Genomic DNA, 24,638 nt, shown 5'->3' with positions numbered 1-24,638 from the left:
AGAAAGAAGGAACAAAGAAAGGAAATGGCATTGAAGAAAGGTACTAAGTTCCGTAAGTTTTAGATCTGATATTTAAAAGAAAAACATACAAGTGTACAACAACATCTAAAATGGACAGATTTTAAAAACACTAATTTTATTAATGTTCTAGATGATGTTTTTGTAGGTCAAATTATTTCTGGGTTTGCATTTTAGAAATACAAAAGCAAAAAAGAAATCTCAAACTAGGAGTTAATATATAAAATTAGAAGATTTTTCAGAGATAAATGTGTGTTTACAATAAACCAAAGAGACTGTCTTAATGTTTTGAATGTATCAACAGGTATTTGAGATTTGTAGACTTACTTAGACTTAGGTTTTTGTCTGTCTCCCATGAAATATAGTTTTAGAGATACTGTTGAAGATATCTTGGTGACTCTTACAAACCAGAGTATACTGTTACACAGTTTATCTAGTAGATGTGAATTTTTCTGTGTTGCCTTTTTTTTTTTGGTTGATTGTGTGCTGAGACACCCCTTTATGTCAGAGTAGCTCTTTGTTAGAATTGATAGAATTTTAAGTTCAGTTTTGAGAATACCAAATGAGGTAGATTAAGGGGAAAAAACACTTCTGTGTTTCAGAGGTATATTTCCATTCTTAACTGAAGTTTTAAGACTGATAATGGACACATTTTTATTTCTGTAAGGAGTTTTTTTTCCCCCAGTATTTCCAAAAGTTGATAAAATCATTCTCCTATTTGGACTTTTGTCTTGCTTGATACCTTTGAAAAGAACAAGTTAGCTTAAAATTGTTTTTGTGTACTATTTTAGCAAAGAATGGCTCAAGAAGTACTGACACATTTAAAGGAACATCCTGATGCGTGGACAAGAGTCGACACAATTTTGGAGTTTTCACAGAATATGAACACAAAAGTAAGCAAGTGGTGGTTTTAAAATCCATTATTTCTTCTTTTCTTCCAGTCATAAACTTTGAGGAAGGTATCTCATTTTTAGTATTAGTCTTTGTTATCTCAAATCATTTAATAATGTTGACTTATTTCAAAATTTAGTCTTAAACATAGAATTAATTCTTGCAAATAGTCCTAAGAATTATGAATTGAGTTTTGTAATTGGGACTAGTATGCAAGGTGGCTTTTTCTTTTTGTTGTTTTGGGGGTTTTTTTGGGTTTTTTTTTTGTTTTTTTCTTTTTAGAATATGTGTACAGATCTCAGCATAAATTCTGAATGTTATTCTGAATGTTATTCAGAGATGAAACATCAGAAGAGTCATTTTGGGCAAGTGATCAATATAACACAGGCTAGGCACCTCCAAAACCAAGTTTTGTTAGCAGCGTAAAACCCGACTCCATGGTACCAATGCTTTTAATGGGACAGCACTCAGTTTTTATTTGCAATTGAAAATGTTATCATTTGGGTCCTTTTTTCTTAAGTTTGAACAGAAAGGTTGATCAAAATGTGTTTTGACTGTTTAGGCTTGATGATTCACACTTCTCTTTAAACTGCCTTAAAGTAATAAAATACCATGCATGGCATTCTGTTTAAAAACACACAAGGTTTCCACTTGGTATACATTGTGTTAAAACAGAAATTAGCCATGTTCACCTCTGTTTCTGAAATCAGACTGTGTTAATTAACAGTTTTAAAATATTAACTAGTTTTGACATCTTATAAATTTTAGGGCAAAAATACAGTCCAGAACTTCCTCAAAGTGCTAACCTTAAGTAACATAACAGTGTTTGCCTGTTTGCTTGCCTGGTAAATTTTGCTTTTTATACTGACAGACATTACTAATGTTTAAGTTGATTTATCAACAGTATTTTTAAAAACTCAAATTTGTCTTGTGAAAAATGAGATGATTAGAGGAACAGAAAGAAAGCAACAGGTAAAGAATTCTTCAATTTACATAAATTACAAATGATTTGGTGCTAAATTTATGCACTATGACATTTGGCTTTTATGCAATCATTTTTTTTTTCTTTAAAGATGTTAACACTACCTGATATTAATCATAATGTTCCATTATGTTGATTGCTTGTAATAGGAAGAAAAGGGGTGTCTTCCTGTGCAACTGACACAGCTAGGCTTTGACGGCAGGCCTCCACAAGGTCTACCCTTTTGATTCCCTTTAACTGAATTCTGTTCATCAATTGTTTTTGTTTCATGGGTGGTGGGAGGGGAAAGGGGAATTCAATGCGTAAAATAAGTATTTCTAAGGGCTCAGTAGAAATTTCTACCATAGGGATCATTTCATGCATTTTTTTTTTTTTTTTTCATGTAGTCTTTGCTGTTATCTGTCCCTCATCTTCATAACTCAGCAGTGGATTTCTCAAGTCCTGAGATGTAAAGCAGAAATGTAATACTTCAAAATGATATTTGAATTATTTATGTATATTTCCAAAGTAGTTGTTTATCATTGGCCCTCAGATTTGGCTGTCACTTCCAGATTTTTTCATTAAAATACTCCTTTTCAAAGAACTGAATTCTCATCATTTGTAAAGTCTCAATGTCTAGGAAAAATTGGGTTTTAGGGTATTCTGAAAGTTATCTGTGTCTTCCTTTGAACTAACTTGTAAACAGCTTTTATCGGGCTTCCTACTTCAGCCCTCCTAGCAGAAAGATGAAAATATGAATTGTATCTTCAACAAACTGTGCTACTTTTTTACAGTTGAAGAAAGGACTAGAGGTCAGTAAATTGGTAATGTAGGTAACAAAGTATCAGATATAAAGGCAGAAGTAAATGAATGCAGCAAAATAAAGGGGGAATATTCTTAGATTTAAAAAGGGGTAAGCTAAAAATATATCAGCTGAATATGGTGAAGTTATCATTAGGATTATTACTTCTTAACTGGTGTATTTATGGTGGATTTTGTTTCTTAGTTTCTTAAAGATCTTTGTAATTGGTTGAAAATTAGCAAGAGGATGTATATTCCATGTAGTAGGAAGTGCATTTGTTTTGACTTGGTAAAACTTTGGCCCCTCTTGACTTCATGACTATAAAATTAATTTAAAGCAAGTTTAGAGTAGTATGTTTTTAAAGTTAATTTAGAATGTTAGTCAGTGAGAAACTTACCTTTGTATATTTACATGTGTCTGAGAGCTAGATCTTTAAATAGGATAGAAAGCTTCACCATTTGCTGCTGATTATGAAACTTTAATAGCCTCAAATTTATAATTTCAGAATTTTGCTTTGGCCTTGTTTTTATTTATGAAGTCTTCTTAAGGAATGTTCTGCAAATGTAGGATTTGGGTTGAAATGGCAAAATTTCCCTTAAAAAGTACAAAATGTTAAAAATGAAAGAAAACAGCAAAAACATTGTTTGAGCACAATGTAGTTTGGGACAGTCTATATTGTGCTTTGGATAAAGTGTGCATTCACATGATCCCTTTGGTTGAAATACTAATGCTCCTATTTTATTGTGTGGTGACTAACCATTTTAAAGATGAACTCTTATTCTCAGCCAAAACTTGCAATCTGAGGTTATATGTCTGTATATGAATGAGTTTGCCTTTCAGGTATTCTAGCTGATTCTTCCCTAGTTCAACCAGTTGAAACATACCACAAGGATTTTGACCCTTTTCTTCCTCCTGTCTATCCACACTAATTGGTCATGGTAATAATTTTGGGTAGTAACTCCTGTAGCCTTATAAATTGTTATAAATATTGTTGACTATTTAGAGTGAGTAATCAACAGGGGGGACAAAATGGCTTCAAAGTGGTATTTGTGTTTATTAATTTACATTTTTAGTTATTTCTATACTTGGAAGAAATACCTGAAAGGTAGATAACAGATTGCAACATGCATTTGTGTATTATTTTGACTGTGCACAAAAGTTTATCTTTAAATTAGTAGAAATAGCAACTATAAGGGTGGGGTTAAATTTTTAAATTAAACCCGTGGGCTGTCTTGCTGCTCCTTAAGTAACACACCAGTGATGTTTGTAAACACTTTGTATAGAAAGTATCTGTGACAATACTTTAATACTTGGCCAAGAGTTTACAACTCCTAGAAGATGGTAGGAAGCTTGAGAACATCCAAGCTGCTAAATTCTTAGGAGCCTGGTTTTGTTAAAGTATGTGAGCCTGTAAGCAGTCATTTATGCTGTGAATTCATATCTGGCTGCTACATTTTCCTTCTGCACACCCAGCCCATTTGGCTGCTAAGGGCTTTTTATTTGGTTCTTCCTCCTGGTGTGAGCATGTATAAACAGCAGGACGTTAAATAGAGTAGTAAACAATAAAATGAGGAAAATGCATGAAAATTCAGTATATGGGCGAATGAATAGATCCTTGTTTAATATATGTAATTAAACTTGGTAGCATACTGTTTTTGAAACTTTAGATGTAAATGTGTGAATGTCTGTCCATTTGTGAATCCTGGAAATTGCCAGTCTTATAGCAATATATTCACATACTTTTATTCTCCAATTTTCAGTATTATGGACTACAGATTTTGGAAAATGTGATAAAAACAAGGTGGAAGATTCTTCCAAGGAACCAATGTGAAGGTAGGAAAGTGTTTTAAGAATTGCAAATTTAGAATTTTATTATCCCTGGCATTTTTGTTAGTTGACTATTAGGGGAATGTGTCAAATCTTTAATAGTTTATTATGCACTAATGGTTTGTTTACTGCTTTCATTATGTTGCAAGGCAGATACTGATTATATTTGGGGGCAGAGGAAGAATAAGGTTTTATTTGGGAGAAAGCAGAAACTAGACTGGCCCAACTTTCTCCTGTAAATATTGTGAAACATTCTTACAAACTCATAGTTAATCTGGACCATGTTTGAAGTGAATGAAATTTGAATATGTGCTCTTATGCATTGTTTTAAATTCATCACATGGAACAAATAATGGGAATTAAAATAGGAATAACACATAAACGTAACAGCACAGGAAAAACCAAGTTTTAAAAATCATAGGACTTTACCTTTTGAAATTCTAAGCATACCTTATAAAAGATTTGTTTCTAAAATAGGAAAGATTTTTTTTAAATGAATATTTGATGATGCCTGGTATTAATATTTTAACGTCTCCCTTTGTACTACCTTGATAAAAGTAGTCATGGTTTAAGAAACAAGGGGCAAAGTTAGTCTTGAAATTCTTTAATGTGGTTTTCACATACTCCCTTATTAACTACTTTGTTACTTGTTTGTCTGGACTTTATAATGGGGTTACTCTACTTTTGATGGCGTTCTATTAAATCATGTTCCCTTTCTTGGACTATTGCTTTTTAAGATGTCGTCTTTGACCTGCTTTTTCATATCATCTTTATAATGGGATAGTGACCTGGATTTATGAAATCCTGACTTAAATCTTGACATCTTTATAGCACATTTAGAGGAGAATGGGACAGTTTTTTATCAGCAATATCCCTAAAACATCATAAACTGTGAATTAAGAATGATAGTATGGAAGTATTTGAATACTGCCACCCAAAGAGGTTCTTTAATGTTGTATTTTGGTTTGAAACCATTTTAGATCATGTTCTGTGACTTTAGAAATTAATAAGTACGGTTTGACTCCTGTCCCAAATAGATCCTTTGTACTTCATCACTACTTACTTTTAGGGACTTCAGTGAAGTCCTAGTTCCTTTACTATTGTTGTTTTATACCTGTGGCTTGAGCCATGGCTTACCATACCAACAGAAAGTGTTTATTTTTTATTTCATTGCCATTGTACTGTGGTAAGTCCCTCTTTAATTTCTAAACACATAAACCTTTGCTGCTTATTAGATAAGGATTATGCTCGATGATCCTTCCAAGTTATTTTCCAGCTGTAAAATTAAATGATTTGAAGTAATATGTGCTTATAATATCAGAGGTTACAGTTACCCTTGAGAACTTGACATTTTTTGCTTTCCACATGAATAATGGGAGTAGCATGTTTTGGCTTTTATCACACAGTCAGAAACTTCCATATATTTCTGTGCATATTCCAGGACATAAGATTTTTCAGTTTTAAAAGTCTTGTTTGCAAAAAAACTGGTGGAGGAGGATTCTTCATGTGTTCCTATTCTGTATTAATGAGACACTTCATTTCTCTGAAAGTTACAGAATCACCTTTCTCTTTACATTTCTCCTTAACACTAGTGGTAAGATTGAGTGGGATGTAAATCTTTTCTAAAAATACCTGAAGTTACTATCACCACATACGTGGTTGTCACTGTCAATGAAGTCATTACATGGAGGGGAAAGTGTAGTGTAATTTCTAGGGTGTTTCAGAGGTTCAATATCAGAAGAGGATGTAAAATGGCTCCCAGAGAATGTTAGTGAACTTTAGATCTGCAGCAACTTTGCATGATGAATTTAGTTTGTGTTTTTAAAGTAATTGATCTCGTTTACAAAAATTGAGACATAAATTTATTCACTACTATATTTATGATTCTTTTCAACTTTGTCATTCCTAAGAGGCTTGTACCATCCTAAGATTTTATATCTCACAAAGTATACTAATATTTCCAAATGTTAATTTTTCTTCATCTTTAACTTTGACATTGGAAATAAATCAGTATAACCCCTGAAATACTATACATTCCTTTTGTTTATAATTGTCAATCTTTTAAGCTGTTATCTTCCATTTGTTAGCTAGTCTTAGTATATATGAGTCCTAGCATGTGGTGAAAGAAAAGGAAAATCTGGTTGGCCCCTTTAGACAAGCTTATTCACAAAAGTGGCAGTGCTTGATGTATTTTCAGAGAAGGATAGGTTTGGCTGTAGAGTCAGCCAAAAAAATTTTTGTAATCATTTATTTCAGTCTAGTTCATATTTTATGACCTTTCAGTTTCTTATCCATCCATAAGCGGATGTTAATTTCACATGTTTTTAGGGGAATGGCGTTTTCAATTTACAGCATTGTCTGAAGCACTTTGCCAGAAATATACCTGACAATCCTAGACTGAGTTAGATGTCTCTTGCCTTGGTTTCCCTTAGTATGTCCTTCAGTTCCGTTGCTCATTTGTGTCCGACTCTTTGCGACCACATGAATCGCAGCACTCTAGGCCTCCCTGTCCATCACCAACTCCCAGAGTTCACCCAAACTCATGTCCATCGAGTCGGTGATGCCATCCAGCCATCTTATCCTCTGTCGTCCCCTTGTCCTGCCCCCAAACCCTCCCAGCATCAGGGTCTTTTCCAGTGAGTCAGCTCTTCACATGAGGTGGCAGAAGTACTGGAGTTTCAGCTTTAGCATCATTCCTTCCAAAGAACACCGAGGACTGATTTCCTTTCAGTGGACTGGTTGGATCTCCTTGCAGTCCAAGGGACGCTCAAGAGTCTTCTCCAACACCACAGTTCAAAAGCATCAATTCTTTGGCGCTCAGCCTTCTTCATAGTCCCAACTCTCACATCCATACATGACCACAGGAAAAACCATAGCCTTGACTAGACGAACTTTTGTTGGCAAAGTAATGTCTGCTTTTGAATATGCTATCTAGGTTGGTTTCATAACTTTCCTTCCAAGGAGTAAGCATCTTTTAATTTCATGGCTGCAGTCACCATCCGCAGTGATTTTGGAGCCCCCAAAAATAAAGTCTGACACTGTTTCCACTGTTTCCCCATCTATTTCCCATGAAGTGATGGGGACAGATGCCATGATTTTCATTTTCTGAATGTTGAGCTCTAAGCCAACTTTTTGACTCTCCTCTTTCATTTTCAAGAGGCTTTTTAATTCCTCTTCACTTTCTGCCATAAGGGTGGTGTCATCTGCATATCTGAGGTTATTGATATTTTTCCTGGCAATCTTGATTCCAGCTTGTGCTTCCTCCAGCCCAGTGTTTCTCATGATGTAGTCTGCATATAAGTTAATAAGCAGGGTGACAATATACAGCCTTGACGGACTCCTTTTCCTATTTGGAACCAGTCTATTTTTCCATGTCCAGTCCTAACTGTCACTTCCTGACCTGCGTATCGGTTTCTCAAGAGGCAGGTCACGTGGTCTGGTATTCCCATCTCTTTCAGAATTTTCCATAGTTTATTGTGATCCACACAGTCAAAGGCTTTGGCATAGTCAATAAAGCAGAAATAGATATTTTTCTGGAGCTCTCTTGCGTTTTTGATGATCCAGCAGATGTTGGCAATTTGATCTCTGGTTCCTCTGCCTTTTCTAAAACCAGCTTGAACATCTGGAAGTTCACTGTTCACGTATTGCTGAAGCCTTAACTTGGAGAATTTTGAGCATTACTTCACTAGCGTGTGAGATGAGTGCATTTGTGCAGTAGTTTGATCATTCTTAGGCATTGCCTTTTTTGGGATTGGAATGCAAACTGACCTTTTCCAGTCCTGTGGTCACTGCTGAGTTTTCCAAATTTGCTGGAATATTGAGTGCAGCACTTCACAGCGTCATCTTTCAGGATTTGAAATAGCTCAACTGGAATTCCATCAGCTCCAGTAGCTGGTATATAATTACTCAATTAATTGCTTAGTATTATTTCGGTGACTAACACCACTCCTTATTTGGAATTCAGTCCTTTATTTAAGAACCTAATGACTTTCCCAATATTTTTGCTTTTACATTTTTATATTACATGTGTACATATTATATATCATTGATATCTTTGAGGTTTAAGTTTTGAAGTGAATAACATAGATCAGTTACTATAAGTCAAGACAGTCTTTTAAAGCTATGGAGTATAGTTCCTTGTGCTGTACAATAGGTCTTAGTTATCTATTTTATATATAGTATGTATATTTTAATCCCAAATTCCTTTTATCCCTTCTATCACCCTCCTTTTCTTTTGGTAGCCATAAGTTTGTTGTCTGTGAGTCTGTATCTGTTGTATAAATTTCATTTGTATCATTTAAAAGATTACAGATATAAGAGATATTATATGATACTTTGTCTGGTTTGCTTTACTTGGTATGATAATCTCGGTATATCCGTGTTGCTGCAAATGGCATTATTTTTTTCTTTTTTCTGGCTGTCATTGTGTTTCACATTTTTATCCATTCATCTGTCATGGGCATTTAGATTGCTTCCATACTTTTGTTTCATTTATTTATTTTGGGGGGCATTGGGTCTTTGTTACTGCACACGGGCTTTTTCTGGTTGTGGCAAGTGGATGCTACTCTAGTTGTGTTGGCTTCTTTTGTTGAAGAGCATGGGCTAATTCCCCCACCCCGCCACATGTGGAATCTTCCTGCACCAGGAATCAAACCTCTGACACCTGTATTGGTAGGCGAATTCTTAACTATTGGACCACCGGAGAAGTTCACTTCCATAGTTTCTTAAGGAACCTTCATAAGTGATCTCTATGGTGGCTGTACCAATTTACATTCCCACTAACAGTGTAGGAGGTTTCTTTTTCCTCCACACCCTCTCTAGCACTTATTATTTGTAGACTTTTTGATGATTGGCCATTCTGGCCACTGTGAGGCAATGCCTGATTGTAATTTTGATTTTCATTTCTGTAATAATTAGTAATGTTGAGCATCTTTTCATGTGCCTTTTGGCTGTCTGTGTGTCTTTGGAGGAAATAACTTTGGATCTTTTGCCCATGTTTTGATTGTTTTTTTTTTGTCTTAAGGGTTTTTAAGCTGTGTGAGCTGTTTATATATTATGGAGATGAGTCTCTTGTCATTTGTGTTATTTGCAAATATTTTCTCCCATTTTACAGCGTATCTTTGTTTTGTTTATGTTTTCCTTTGCTGTGCAAAAACTTTGAAGTTTTAAGTCTCAGTTGTTAATTTTTGTTTTTATTTAAGGTAATGGTTTCAACTAAAGAAAAAAATTGAATTTTAATATATGAAGGAAAATAATTTCCAAATAGGGAATGGTTCATTTAAACCAAAGGATTATATTTTAATCTGTTAAGACATGTAGTTTACAGATCACTACATTTTTATGAAATATATACAGACCTGCTGACATTGAAAAGAGCAGTGGTGAAGAAAAGAGTTCATAGTGATAAAGCAATACTATTTTGATTGTCTTGTATGGTTATTGGAAAATGATATAATAAGTAATGTGTTTAAAACGCTCTGCATATCTGGGTGCTGACTGTGGATAAACACGTGTATTGTCAGCCCCTTTCCATAAAAAAATACTCCCACTTCTCTCCAGTTCACCAAGTGCTTGTATACTACTCTCAAGTTGCCTTGAAATTTCTGCAGTAACATCCTAACTGGGCTCCTTAACACCCACTTCTGTTTGTCCCTTGTGATATATTTTCAGCAAAGGGTTTAGTGTATTTTAGAAACAGAACTAATCAGGTCATTCCTATGCATAAATCGCCCATTGTACTGAATATCACATGTTTAACTTGTTGCCTTTAAGCAGTAATGACTTTTTAAAAATTGTTTGCTTTTTTTAATGGTTTTATTAAGGTATATTTAACATTTACAAAGAACAAGTTCAAGTATACAATTTGATACATTTTGACTAATCATGACCCTTTTTTGGTGAATGCCTTTTCCTTTACCTCCCCAGCCCCCAATCTGCTATCACTCAATTGATTAGCTAGGAGTAGAATGGCTAGATCATATGGTAGGTGTATGTTTTTAACTGCCCAGCTCTTCTCCAAAATGATTGTATCACTCTACATTCTCAGTAGCAGTATGCTTCCCATCCTCACCAAAGCTTGTGGTCAGTTTTTTAAAATTCTAGCCAGTGTAGCACATATATAATGGCTTCTCACTGTGACTTAGGCTGTTGAGCACCTACACATCATCTCTGTATGCATATTTAAGTTAATATTGTTAGGCCTATTTAACAGAGATAGTTGTGTCCTTTGTTGGTCATTTTGAAAAGAACTTTTAAGTGTTTGGACTCTTGTAAGGCCATGGCTTTTAAGCAAATCCATGAGAAATTCTCCCCCCACTCTGTGGAATGTAATGTGTGAAGCATCAGTCTAATCTCAGATTTAACAAGCACTCTTATTGGTGTATTTTTGCCAGTTTTATAACACAATGAGATAATAAAGCACAATATTGATTACATTTTATCCAATAACACATGATATTTTTTAAAATATTATTTTGTACACTAGCATCATATGTAATTGACAAAAACTGTTTTCCTACCATTTCTATTTAAGGTATAATAGCAATGTGGTCCCTCCCCCCCAGTATATCCTAGTTATGTGGAACTTCATAAGCGGTCTTTACTTGAGACCTCACAATGCCTAATCCTTACATCACATCCACACAGGAGATGCAAACCACCTGTAGATTTTATTAAAGAGGTTTGGAGGAACTGGTGGTCCAGTGGTTGACTCCACACTTCCAATACAGGGGGCATGGGCTTGATCCTTGGTTAGGAAACTAAGATCCCTTAGGCTACCAGGCATGGCCAAAAAATTATTTAAATCCAAAAATTTTTTTAAAGAGTTGCGGATTTTCTAGAAAAAAATGTTGAATTTTTAGTAAAATAAAAACTTTTCTGTGATTAAATATACATATTTACCATTTTAAGTGTATGTGTGTATGTATGGTTCATTGTCAGTAAGTAAATTCATAGTATTGTGCAACCATCCTTACTATTGATCTCTGGAATTTTTTTGTCATTCCAGTTGAAACTACCCATTAAACATTATCTTTCTTATACTCTTCCCAGTCCCTGTTAACCATTATTATATTTGTCTTTATGAATTTGCCTATTTGGTAACTCATATGTACAATCATACAATATTTTGAATCTGCTTTATTTCAGTCGCATATGTTGCCAAGGTTAATTCATGTTGCAGCATGTATCAATTTCATTCCTTTTTTTAAACACTGAACATTTTATTCTACTTTATCTACCTGTGGGTTGTTTGCAAATATTGTATATTGTGAATTTAATAGAATTTTAATTGCTCTATCTCATTAGGAGTTCTTGTTCAGTACTATTTGCAGTTATAAACCCTTCTAAGAATAATAAATAAAGATCCATTCTTCTTAAAACTACTGAACATATAGGCAATAAATTACAGTCTAATTCCAATTTATAATCTCTGGGGACTGTAGGTTAAGAACCCCTGCTTTTGAATTATTTTTTTCTATTTCTCATTTTGCGGTTTGTTTCCATGAGTATTTCAGTGAATGAGGAATAGGAAAATTGTTCTGGATTCCTTTGGATGATGGTAAATAGGACAAATAGCTATATTTTAGCGACTCTCTGTGATTATTCTTGGTGGTTTAAGTGGACAAGTTTGTAATAACAGTGTGACATGGGAAAAGCACCTTCCTTTCTGGCCAACAGGCACATATAAAGATGCTCAGTACCCCTAGTTATTAGAGAAATGAAAATCGCAACTACAGTAAGGTATCTCACCTCACGCCATCATCAAAAAAGCCAACAAATAATAAATACAGGAGAGGATGTGGAGAAAAAGGAACTCTGCTATACTGTTAGTAGGAATGTAAATTGGTACAGTCACTATGGAGAACAGTATGGAGGGTCCTTACAAAACTAAAAATAGAGTTACCATATGAGCCAATAATCCCAGTCCTGGTCATACATGCAGAAAAGATGAAAACTGATTCAAAAAAATACATGAAACCCAGTGTTTATAGTAGTACTATTTACAATAGCTAAGACGTTTTTTTGTTCAGTCACTAAGTCATGTCTGACTCTTTGCAACCCCATGGACTACAGCACACCAGGCTTCCCCCTCCTTCACCGTCTCCAGGAGCTTGCTCAAACACCTGTCCATTGAGTTGGTAACACCATCCAACCGTCTCATCCTCTGTTGTCCCCTTTCCTGCCTTCAATCTTTCCCAGCTTCACGGTCTTTTTAATGAGTTGGCTCTTTGCATCAGGTAGCTGAGGTATTGGAGCTTCTGCTTCAGCGTCAGTCCTTCCAATGAATGTTTGGGGTTGATTTCCTTGGTATCTCAAGGGACTCTCAAAAGTCTTCTCTAGCACTGCAATTCAAAAGCATCAAATCTTTTTCAGAGCCAAAGAAAGTCTGTCATTGTTTACCCATTTATTTGCCATGAAATGATGGAACTGGGTGCCATGACTTAGTTTTTTGAATGTTGAGCCAGCTTTTTGATCCTCTTTCACCTTCGTCAAGAGGCCAAGAGCCAAAACATGGAAGAGGCCTAAATACCCATGGACAGATGAGTGGGAAAAGAAGTGGGTTGTGTGCACACTCAGTGGAATATTACTCAGACATAAAAAAGAATGAAATGTCATTTGCAGCCACTTGGATAGACCTGGAGATTATCATACTAGTGAAATAAGTCAGAGGACAGATATATCGTATGTGGAATCTTTAAAAGCGATACAAATGAGCTTACTTAAAGACATAGGAAACAAATTTACGGTTACCTAAGGCTTTGAAAGGGGAGGAGGGATAAATTGGGGATATGTGATCAGAACTACTATTATATATAAAATAACAGAGACCTACTATATAGCACATATATTGTGGTATATTGAGTATCAATAATCTTGTAATAAACTATAATGGAAGAGAATCTGAAAACGTGTATGTTGTTGCTGTGTAGTCACTAAGTCGTGTCCCAACTCTTTTGCAACCCCAGGGATGATGTAACCCACCAGGCACCTCTATCCGTGGGATTTTCCAGGCAAGCATACAGTAGTGGGTTGCCATTTCCTTTACCAGGGGATATTCCCAATCCAGGAATTGAACCCGTGTCTCCTGCACTGGCAGGCGGGTTCTTTGGCACTGAGCCACCAGGGAAGGCAAAAGTGTATACATGCATGTATGTTAACATGTATATATAACTGAATCACTTTGCTATACATCTGGAAGTAACGTTTCTTCTTTTTTTTTTTGGAAAAAGTTTCAGTTACACATGGCTTTGATGAAGGGATGTGATTATAGAGTACACATTTAAAGTGAATTTAAGTATTGCACAATGTTTTGGACTGGACTGAACTCAGTTTTGATGATTGTAGCTTTACTTTTGTAATAGTGTGTCAAGGCTCTCCATTTTCTGTGGTGTATGAAAATGAGCCACTATGAAAGCAAGGGATAAGATTCTGCAACTTTTTCACTCGTATTTTTCTCTCAGTGGGTAGAATTCTATACTTGGTTGAAAATATAATGGTATTGATATAATGGTAGTCTGTATCACTGACTAGCTAAGATGCTCATGAACAAATTTACAATTTAAATTTAGAAAGGGCGTTTTGCCTCTACGGGAATATGGCACCATTGGTATGTTGTAGTGAGTAAGTTTTCATTTTAAAGGGTTTTAGTGAATCACATTCTGTTAATGCATTTCTTTTACCTTGTCATTAAGTATCTAATATTTGCAAGATGTTCCTGGGGGGTAAGACTGTTAATATTGGGTGTAAATAACTTTCAAGATGATATATATAACTATTAAGTCTGATGGGAGTTGAGTTCAGTTGCTCAGTTGTGTCCAGCTCTTTGCGATCCCATGGACTGCAGCACCCCAGGCCTCCCTGTCCATCGCCAACTCCCGGAGTTGACTCAGACTCATGTCCATTGAGTTGGTGATGCCATCCAACCATCTCATCTTCTCGTCCCCTTCTGCCTTGAATCTTTCCCAGTATCAGGGTCTTTTCCAATGAGTCAGTTCTTTGCATCGGGTGGCCAAAGTATTGGAGCTTCAGCTTCAGCATCAGTCCTTTCAAAGAATATTCAAGACTGATTTCCTTTTGGATGGACTGGGTTGGATCTCCTTGCAGTCCAAGGGGCTCCCAAGAGTCTTCTCCAACACTACAGTTGAAAAGCATCAATTCTTCGGCACTCAGCTTTCTTTAGAGTCCAACTCTCACATCCATACATGACTACTGGGAAAAGCATAGCCTTGACTAGATGGACCTTTGTTGCCAAAGTGATGTCTCTGCTTTTTAACATGCTGTCTAGGATGGTGATAACTTTTCTTCCAAGGAGCATGTGTCTTTTAATTTCATGGCTACAGTCACCATCTGCAGTGATTTTGGAGCCCAAGAAAAGAAAGTCTGTCATAGTTTCCATTGTTTCCCCATCTATTTCCCATGAAGTGATGGGACCAGATGCCATGATCTTAGTTTTCTGAATGTTGAGTTTTAAGACAACTTTTTCACTCTCCACTTTACTTTCATCAAGAGGCTCTTTAGTTCTTCTGCACTTTCTGCCATAAGGGTGGTGTCATCTGCATATCTGAGGTTATTGATATTTCTCCCGGCAATCTTGATTCCAGCTTGTGCTTCCTCCAGCCCAGCATTTCTTATGATGTACTCTGCATATAAGTTAAATAAGCAGGGTGACAGTACACAGCTTTGACATACTCCTTTCCTGACTTGGAACCAGTCTGTTGTTCCATGTCTAGTTCTAACTATTTGCTTCCTGGCCTGCATACAGATTTGTCAAGAGGCAGGTCAGGTGGTCTGGTGTGCCCATCTCTTTAAGAATTTTCCAGAGTTTGTTGTGGTCCACACAAAGGCTTTGGCATAGTCAATAAAGCAGAAGTAGATGTTTTTCTGGAACTCTAGCTTTTTTGATCTAGCGGATGTTGGCCAGAGAAGGTGATGGCACCCCACTCCAGTACTCTTCCTGGAAAATCCCATGGACAGAGGAGCCTGGCAGGCTGCAGTCCATGGGGTCGCGATGAATCGGACACCACTGAGCGACTTCACTTTCCACTTACATGCATTGGAGAAGGAAATGGCAACCCACTCCAGTGTTGTTGCCTGGAGAATCCCAGGGATGGCAGAGCCTGTTGAGCTGCCGTCTATGGGGTCGCACAGAGTCGGACACGACTAAAGCGACTTAGCAGCAGCAGTAGCAGCAGATGTTGGCAATTTGATCTCTGGTTCCTCTGCCTTTTCTAAAACCAGCTTGAACGTCTGAAAGTTCAGGGTTCATGTACTGTTGAAGCTTGGGTTGGAGAATTTTGAGCATACTTTACTAGTGTGTGAGATGAGTGCAATGGTGTGGTAGTTTAAGCATTTTTGGAAATTACATGTGCTTAAATCTGACCTTTTTAGCTAGCTAATGTTATTATCAGTTTATGAGATAATGTGGATTATTTGGTGTTGGTTTCTATTTGAAATGAGACTGTGAAAGACATTTTTCTTGATATTGGGGAAAATAAGAGTTATAAAAGATTAATACATAAATTCTTGGATAAGGAGCATTCATATGCCGTAAGTCACCTTTCAGTGGGTATTTGGGCATTTTTATACTCAGTTCAGTTTTATACTCAGTCGCTTAGTCATGTCTGACTCTTTGCGACCCCATGAATCACAGCACGCCAGGCCTCCCTGTCCATCACCAACTCCCTGAGTTCACTCAGACTCACGTGCATTGAATCGGTGATGCCATCCAGCCATCTCATCCTCTGTCGTCCCCTTCTCCTCCTGCCCCCAATTCCTCCCAGCATCAGAGTCTTTTCCAATGAGTCAACTCTTCGCATGAGGTGGCCAAAGTACTGGAGTTTCAGCTTTAGCATCATTCCTTCCAAAGAAATCCCAGAGCTGATCTTCAGAATGGACTGGTTGGATCTCCTTGCAGTCCAAGGGACTCTCAAGAGTCTTCTCCAATACCACGGTTCAAAAGCATCAATTCTTTGGCGCTCAGCTTTCCTCACAGTCCAACTCTCACATCCATACATGACCACAGGAAAAACCATAGCCTTGACTAGATGGACCTTTGTTGGCAAAGTAATGTGCTATCTAGGTTGGTCATAACTTTTCTTCCAAGGAGTAAGCGTCTTTTAATTTCATGGGTGCAGTCACTATCTGCAGTGATTTTGGAGCCCCCCAAAATAAAGTCTGACACTCTTTCCACTGTTTCCCCATCTATTTCCCATGAAGTGATGGGACCAGATGCCATGATCTTCGTTTTCTGGATGTTGAGCTTTAATAGTGTACCATATTTTGTACCATATTTTAATAGTGTACCATATTTTGTATGGATGGTCCTTTTTTAAAAAAAGTAGTACTTTTCAATAAATGATTTGAAGGTTTACTTTTAAAACTTTGGAGGTGAATTTTTTTTTCCTATTTAGAAGAATGGGCTGTGGGGGCTATTGATAGAAGTGTGCTGGATCATTGTAGGAGTCCTTTGAAAGCCTTGGCATAGTAAGCAGTAAGAGCATAATTGTGTTTGTCAGAGGCATACAACCTACGTATGAGAATTCTTCAGTGAAGTGTTCTTTGATATGTTTAATACATTTATTTATAAGTTTTCCTGATTCCCAGGAAAGAGCTTAGAAGACTGCTGGAAGGAGTATCCTAGTCTATCCACATATGCTTTCTGAATAATTGGAAAGAGATAATTTCTGATTAGTATGGTTTTTATTGGATATGAAGTCTTGTAAAGATAGTTCTTGTTTTAAGAAATTTGTTTTATTTATAAAACAATTGAAGAAACCAAAAAAAATTTTTTTTCTTCCAACTGGCAGATGAGTTAACTCATTTGGCACAAAGAGATGCTGGGAATAAAGGGGTTTTGTTTTTGTCAGGTCTAGGATCGTTTTCTGTTAAATCTGAGAAGCTGAGCTTTCTCTGCTACTTGTAAACATCTGACTTTTCTACCTTGATATGTGTGACACCATTTATTTATTTATTCTTTTGGCCAAGCCACATGGCTTGCAGAATCTTAGCTCTCAAACAGGGATTGAACTGAAGCCATGGCAGTGAAAGCCCAAAATTCTAACCACTAGGCAACCAGGGGATTCCCACCGTTTCTTTTTTTAAAGGTCTAATTTACAATTTTAGAACTACTCTTAACTGGCTCCTTTTACTTTTTAAATTTTGGTAAATAATGGGAAGAAATTTGGGGAGGGCATTATGGTACTTAATCATATAAGCTACATAGCAGGAGATTCTAAACAGATACTATGTACAGCAGTACTTGATGGAAAAGGCCTTTACATGTAGTTCAAATGCTTTGAATGGACACTCATCATTTTAGAGTGATATTTAGTGATACCATAGTCTTTAGTTGAGACTTAGTTTTGTCTCTGAGATCCTTACAGGTTGCATGTGGGTGTTTACTACTTATTTCACGTTTTTTCTGGTTTCATCTTTTACTCTTTGCTCTATCTTACAGATGAATTTCAGAAGTTTCTGAAAAGAAGTTATTTAGTTGCTAATAGAGTTGTAGGCTCAGTCTGATTCTGTTTTCTTCTGAGGCTGAGAGAAGCCTCCAAACTCATATGGAGGTAGAAATTGTAGTTCCACTACTGTTCCATTTTTTAGCCTGTATTTAGAGGTTTCAGAGTGATGTTTTCTGTTTATTCAGAATGGTTCTTTTTCTTAAATTTTTTTTTAGGGGCCTTAATGACAATAATTTGTCTAAAGAGCAGAAAGGTCAACAATACCAGAATTGTTTTGATAACGATCTAATGGATATTAAGGACATGAGATTATTGTGTGGGTTATCCTAACTTAAGTGACTTCCCTGGTGGCTCAGATGGCAAAGTATCTGCCTACAATGCGGGAGACTCAGGTTTGATCCCTGGGTTGGGAAGATCCTCTGGGGAAGGAAATGGCAACCCACTCCAGTACTCCTGCCTGGAAAATCTCATGGACAGAGAAGTGTGGTAGGCTACAGTCCATGGGGTCTCAAAGAGTCGGACATGACTGAGCGACTTTTTTTTTATCCTAACTAAGTGGTATGATTTAGCACTCATTTTAAAATAAAACTAGTTCCCCTAGTTCTGGTGTTTCTTTCTTTCTTTTTTTAAATCACTTTGTTGAATCTAAACCTGGTTTTATTTTGGGTGTCCACAAAGCCTCTTTTTTTTTTTTTTTTTTTTTGAAAAAATAATTTTAGACAATAGAAATATTGTCTAAAATGTTGCCCCCGTAAGTACAGAATGTATTTACACCTTTTAGTTTTCCTACTAACAACTTAGACAATTTGTCCTGGAAGTTTTGTCCATTTCTTTTATAAATTCATTCATTCATTGGGGCTTCCCTGGTGGCTCAGATGGTAAAGAATCCGCCTGCAATGTGGGAGACCTGGGTTCGATCCCTGGGTTGGGAACATCCCCTGGAGGAGGGCATGGCAACCCAGTCCAATATTCTTGCCTGGAGAAATCCCCATGAACAGAGGAGCCTGGTGGGCTACAGTCCATGGGGTCACAAAGAGTCAGACCTGACTGAGTGACTAAGCACAACACAGCATGTTCATTGGTGGACCTGTCTACAACAGTTATTACTGGGGCCTTTGCCTAGTGTAGAAGTTTTTAAAATGTCAGTAACATAGTTTTCACTGATTTTTATGTGTTTGTGTATATATAGTTAAATCTTTGGTAACTGGCAGGCAGTTTTTCAAATGATTCTTATATTGTGAATATTGATAATACTTAATGTTACATTTTCAGTTGATTAATAACCCTTATTATGTGTCTTTATTTGTGAAATTTTTCATCAATTAGGAAAATATTTTTATAATTAATGCTTTTTAAAAGTTTTGATTTTATTTGGAATGTTGAAATGTCCAGTTCCACCATAACTAATAAAAATTAATTTTCAGTTACCAATGAAGGAGTGTGTGGGTCAAAGAGTGAATTTAACACTTAACTCATAAAAATTGCTCTCTTTGGGTAGTTTTACAATCAAATAGGCGTTTTGTTGCCTAGGGTTGATTATATTTCTGGGTAGCTGTTATAAATTAGCATTGGTCAATGGATATTGAGTCCAATGTAGATTTGCTAGATGAGAGTTGGGACACAGTTTTACAAACTTTTCATCTGTTATTTCTGAAGTTCAGATAGCTTTGAAAATTTGAAAATCTTCATAAAGCATTCGGTGGCAAAAGCTAAATTATTAAACAGATGTGAGGTTAGTCTTTATTTTTCATAGGGAGAGATAATTTGTTGGATTAAGAAATCCTGTTTCAGGTCCTTTGGGTATATTAATTTAAGGTGAACGACATTACTTTAAAATTTTGAGGGGATGTATAGTAGATAGATGCCCAGTAAATTCTGAATGATGCAAATTAAAATCAAAGACGTGAAATGTTAACTGTTGAAGGAATAGGTAATGCTATAAAGGTATCCTTAAGAATATAAATAAAAACTTTCTTCTTAACTCTGTTTTTTTCTACATTGTAGAACAAACAAAGTAAAATGACATACAGGATTAGCTTAGTGCTGTAAATAAATCTGACAGGGACTAACATCTGACCTTGTGTTTCTTTAAAGGAATCATAAGTGTCTCCCCACCCCCCTCGCCTTTTTTTTTTTTTTTTTAAATCACAGCTTGGTATAGTTGGCTATCTAGCATTAAAGAATATCTCAGAAGATAATAATTCATAGTTGTCAAACCAATATTTTGTCATTCTTCATGAAACTGAAAAATTAAAGTTGCAGTACACATTTTTACCCATAATGTCATAACTGGTGATGGGATTCAGGTGTATGATCTGATCTTTACTTTGCCCTTCCCTACCCAATTTTATAGCATGCTATAACAGTCTGAATAATTTTTTTTAATAGGGATTAAAAAATACGTTGTGGGCCTCATTATCAAGACATCATCTGACCCAACTTGTGTAGAGGTAAGAGCTTTTTTGGAAGCTACTGTGAGAGTGTAAATCATTTACATATTGGGTTGATCTTAAACCCACTTCTGTCACAGACATATAGACACATATGCAAATCATTTATGATAGATCTGTAATCACTTTGTTCTTTCTGCTGGGCATGGGTGGGGGGCTGCCTGCATTTCTTATTAATTATATCAACTTTTTTAAGTCCCTTGTTTGAACTTTTTTCTTTTCTTAGAAAGAAAAGGTATATATCGGGAAATTAAATATGATTCTTGTTCAGGTAAGTTTTTACGTGATACATTGTTTTCCCTGAGAATTAGGCTGATAAGTTGAGCAAAGTATTCTATTCTATTTTTATTGATTAAACATCTTGCAGAGTGGTGATAGTAGTCCTCACAGTGTTTACAATAGTTAGCCCATTGTCTAACATTTAAAGTTATTGATATGCTGTGGTAGTATTTACAAGGAGTACTACAGTATTTACAAATACTATAAAAACTTCACTTCTTTGGCTCCAGTATGGGTTGGACTCATTAAAAAATTTTTGCCTCATTGTATGTTTCTTTTCCATGTCAGCTATCTCAGTCTTACTGATACGTTAAAAAATTGCTTTGAATTCAAGCATCCGTTTAATTGATCTTTATACTTTACCTGTTTTTTAAACTTTCTATATATCTAACTAGAAAATTTTAATTTACCTAACTTTTACAATATGTACAAAAATCTTCCTGAGAATGGGGCATTTAATACATAGGACTTTTGTAGTTTCTAACTCAGTATATTCTGTATAGAGACTGACACATTTCCTGTCTTGATAAAGGGGAACAAAATGAAGGGTGGTTGATGATTTGCTTCTGCTTTTGGTATCATATAATTTCTGTGAAGTTTGTTTATTTGCACTTGACAAGTGAAATGAAATTAACACTTTCTGTTTTATTTTAGATACTTAAACAGGAGTGGCCAAAACACTGGCCAACTTTTATCAGTGACATTGTTGGAGCAAGTCGGACCAGTGAAAGTCTATGTCAGAATAATATGGTGATTCTGAAACTCTTGAGTGAAGAAGTATTTGATTTTTCTAGTGGACAGATAACCCAAGTGAAAGCTAAGCATTTAAAAGACAGGCAAGTAATTGTTTTAGAATTTTTAAGCAATTTTTCAAACAATTTCAAGGAATTGGAGGTCGATTATAAATATTTAAGGAACAAGTTAGTACATTTTTAATTCTTTCTGACTCCAGATTTAAATAATGCTTAAATGGTCTAATACTCTAAATTGGGGAGGCTTGAAAAATATGTATGGTATTACAACAAAGTAACTTCATACATGTTATGCGGAAAGAATGTAGATTAAGAATTCCCAGAATGCTCTTGGGAGTCTGTTTTATATGGAGCCTAGTTAATTATAGGTCCAAGGATATGACTTGTGTCCAAATGTCTACAGAATTCTACTGTTCCTACATTTTATCCATTTTCCTATAGTTAACACCAGAAAGATGGCAGATTTTATTATTTTCAACGTAGTAATAAAAATGTGTTTAGTCATTATGGAACAAATATTTTACCTTTATGTGTTTAAACGAGCTTCAGAATTTAGAATTTTTTTCTCTGGTTTGGTGTGTAAGCACAATGGATTAGGGATGTCTAACACTGCCTCTCTCCATTTGGAGAGTTTTATTTCAACTGTCTGGATTTAAAAGACTAGATTGAGGGACATCTCTGGTGGTCCAGTGGTTAAGACTCAGAATTTCCACTTCAGGGAGCACCGGTTTGATCCCTGGTTTGGGTAATTAAGATCCTGCATGCCATGCTGCATGACCAAACTAAAAAAATTAGTAAAAGACTATATTAATTGAAATTTTTCAAATAGAGTAAGGATGACATAAAAACCAAACCTTTAAAGGAAATTAATGTGCTCTTTATAGGTGAGTTTTAAAAGAATGATGTTTACCCATAGTTTTAATAACTAATTTATTTAAATATTTGTTTATTTATTTACCTGGTGGCTCAGGCGGTAAAGAATCCGCCTGCAGTGTTGGACACCTGGGTTTGATCCCTGGGCTGGGAAGATCCTTGGAAGAGGACACAGCAACCCGTTCCAATATTCTTGCCTGGAGAATCCCTACGAACAGAGGAGCCTGGCAGGCTACAGTTCATAGGGTTGCAAAGAGTCGGACACAAGCAACTAAGCATGGCACATTTATTTATTTGGCTGTGGCATATGCGTTCTAGTTCCCTAACCAGGGATCAAAGCCAGGCCCCTGCATTGGGAAAACAGTCTTAGCCACTGGATCACCAGGGAAGTCCCAACTTTATAACTTTGGATGAAATTATTGGTACGTGTGTTTATAAATAGAAGTAACGGGTTTTAATGGCTGCTGAAATGTTGTTACTCTGTAAATAGTTAAAGCATTTCTTCTAAACTGATCGCTTTTTTGTTTTTCTTTAGCATGTGCAACGAATTCTCACAAATTTTTCAGCTTTGTCAGTTTGTGATGGTAAGTGTTTTTAATTTCAGTTTTTAAAAAATAACCATTATTATAGGAAGGTGTTAATTGAAAAAATGTTTTTGTTGTAGGAAAATTCCCAAAATGCTCCACTTGTACATGCAACTTTAGAAACGTTGCTCAGATTTCTTAACTGGATTCCGCTTGGATATATTTTTGAGACCAAGTTAATCAGCACGTTAATTTATAAGGTATGTGAATGCATTTCATTTATTTTCTTATAAATAAAGTTTGCACAACTATGCTCTTTTGAATAGAAAAACCAATCTACATTCATAACCATAATCAGCCTTATTTCTGAGATGAGAAAACTGCTGAGAAGAACTTTTCTGCAGTTTCAGCTAATTTTTAAAAACAGTGTCAGAATCTTCTGATACTCTCACTTTACTAGGCAGTCTCTCATATTCTATGTGAACAACTAGTAGTTTGTTTGCAGTAGCATGTAATGCCTATATAAAGTCTTGTAATTGTTTATCCAGAGATAATCAATTACCAACTGGTTGTATTTTCAGATTTTTCTAATCAAATGTAATGAATAAATTATGTATTTAATCAAGACCCTCTAAAAGCAGACTGTTATAACTTATATTTGGGGCTTCATAGATCAGGACTTGATAGGGTCATATTCTAATGTGAATTTACTATGTTGGAGCCACCATTTTATCGATAGAAAGTTTAAATTTGCTATTGTCAACAATACCACAGGAAATGTTGGGTATTTATGTACTTGTCCAGATACTTTGTGCAAATTTTAATACACATATTGGTCAATAAGTATGTCCATTTTTAAGGCTTTTGATGCTCATCAATTGCCACCCACAAAATAGGAGGCTACATTTATTCCTTCTCATCAATAAAAAAAGAGCTAGTTTCCCTACACCTTTGTTAATCTTATATTACTGATCTTAGGATCTTAAACAATTATAATATTTTCAGATTATACAGAAAACATATCTTTAAAAGTCATGTAGTAGATCATGGGGAAAGTTTCTAAGCAACTTGGTGTTTTTCAGATGTCTAAAGACACATCAAAAGAAAGCACAGTTTGCTTTTAAAGCATTTACTGTCTATTGGGGTGGATAATGAAATTTCCTTAAAATATAGATACCAAAAACCTGTATCACCACCTATTTGCCTGGTATTTTCTTTCCCCAGTGTTCCTGATTTCTAAATCTTTCATTATTTTTTTAATTGTTAATTTTAAGTAAAGTGTTTCAGGCTATTTAATTTTATGCTCCCTCTCTCCCCTTTCTTTTAATTAAAATAGTTCTTGAATGTTCCAATGTTTCGAAATGTCTCTCTGAAGTGCCTCACTGAGATTGCTGGTGTGAGTGTAAGCCAGTATGAGGAGCAATTTGTAACGCTATTTACACTGACAATGATGCAGCTAAAACAGGTAATGTAACACTCTTATTAAACTGACTAAACAATCTTAGTGCCTTAGAAAAAGTTGGATTTCAGTTGAACCATTTCACCACAGCTTAACATAAATAGATCAGTGCAATTCTGTGTTTATTATATATATATATTATATACACTAAGGTGGGAAAACTGGTTTAGGAAAAATTTCAAAGGATTGTCTTTGAGGAAATCTTACTGTGCTTTTGATTTAAAAAACAAAAGCTAGGACAGAAAGGTACAAAAATGGATATAATAGACCAAGGCATTTTATTGAAAGATAGCTATTTAACTCGATATGTTTTAAAATTAATAAAACCTGGTGGAAATT

At 35.6% G+C, this 24,638-nt stretch overlaps 1 protein-coding gene across 4 annotated transcripts in view; it reads left to right on the top strand.

The window, feature by feature from the left end:
• XPO1 (exportin 1) overlaps positions 1 to 24,638 on the top strand; it is a 43,102-nt gene that overhangs the window by 7,356 nt on the left and 11,108 nt on the right. For all 4 annotated transcript variants that reach the window (XM_010863273.1, XM_010863276.1, XM_010863275.1 and 1 more), the window contains 8 exons: positions 810 to 911; positions 4,433 to 4,505; positions 20,351 to 20,412; positions 20,639 to 20,683; positions 21,346 to 21,527; positions 22,852 to 22,900; positions 22,981 to 23,100; positions 24,177 to 24,305. In XM_010863273.1, coding sequence (XP_010861575.1) covers positions 810 to 911; positions 4,433 to 4,505; positions 20,351 to 20,412; positions 20,639 to 20,683; positions 21,346 to 21,527; positions 22,852 to 22,900; positions 22,981 to 23,100; positions 24,177 to 24,305 — 762 coding nt within the window. The remainder of the gene's footprint in view (positions 1 to 809; positions 912 to 4,432; positions 4,506 to 20,350; positions 20,413 to 20,638; positions 20,684 to 21,345; positions 21,528 to 22,851; positions 22,901 to 22,980; positions 23,101 to 24,176; positions 24,306 to 24,638) is intronic.

The sequence above is a fragment of the Bison bison genome, unplaced genomic scaffold (genome assembly GCF_000754665.1).
Source record: "Bison bison bison isolate TAMUID 2011002044 unplaced genomic scaffold, Bison_UMD1.0 scf7180017864489, whole genome shotgun sequence".
Taxonomy (NCBI): Eukaryota; Metazoa; Chordata; class Mammalia; order Artiodactyla; family Bovidae; genus Bison; species Bison bison.
The sequence above is the reverse complement of the archived record's forward strand: the minus strand, read 5'-3'. Positions and strand labels throughout refer to the sequence as shown.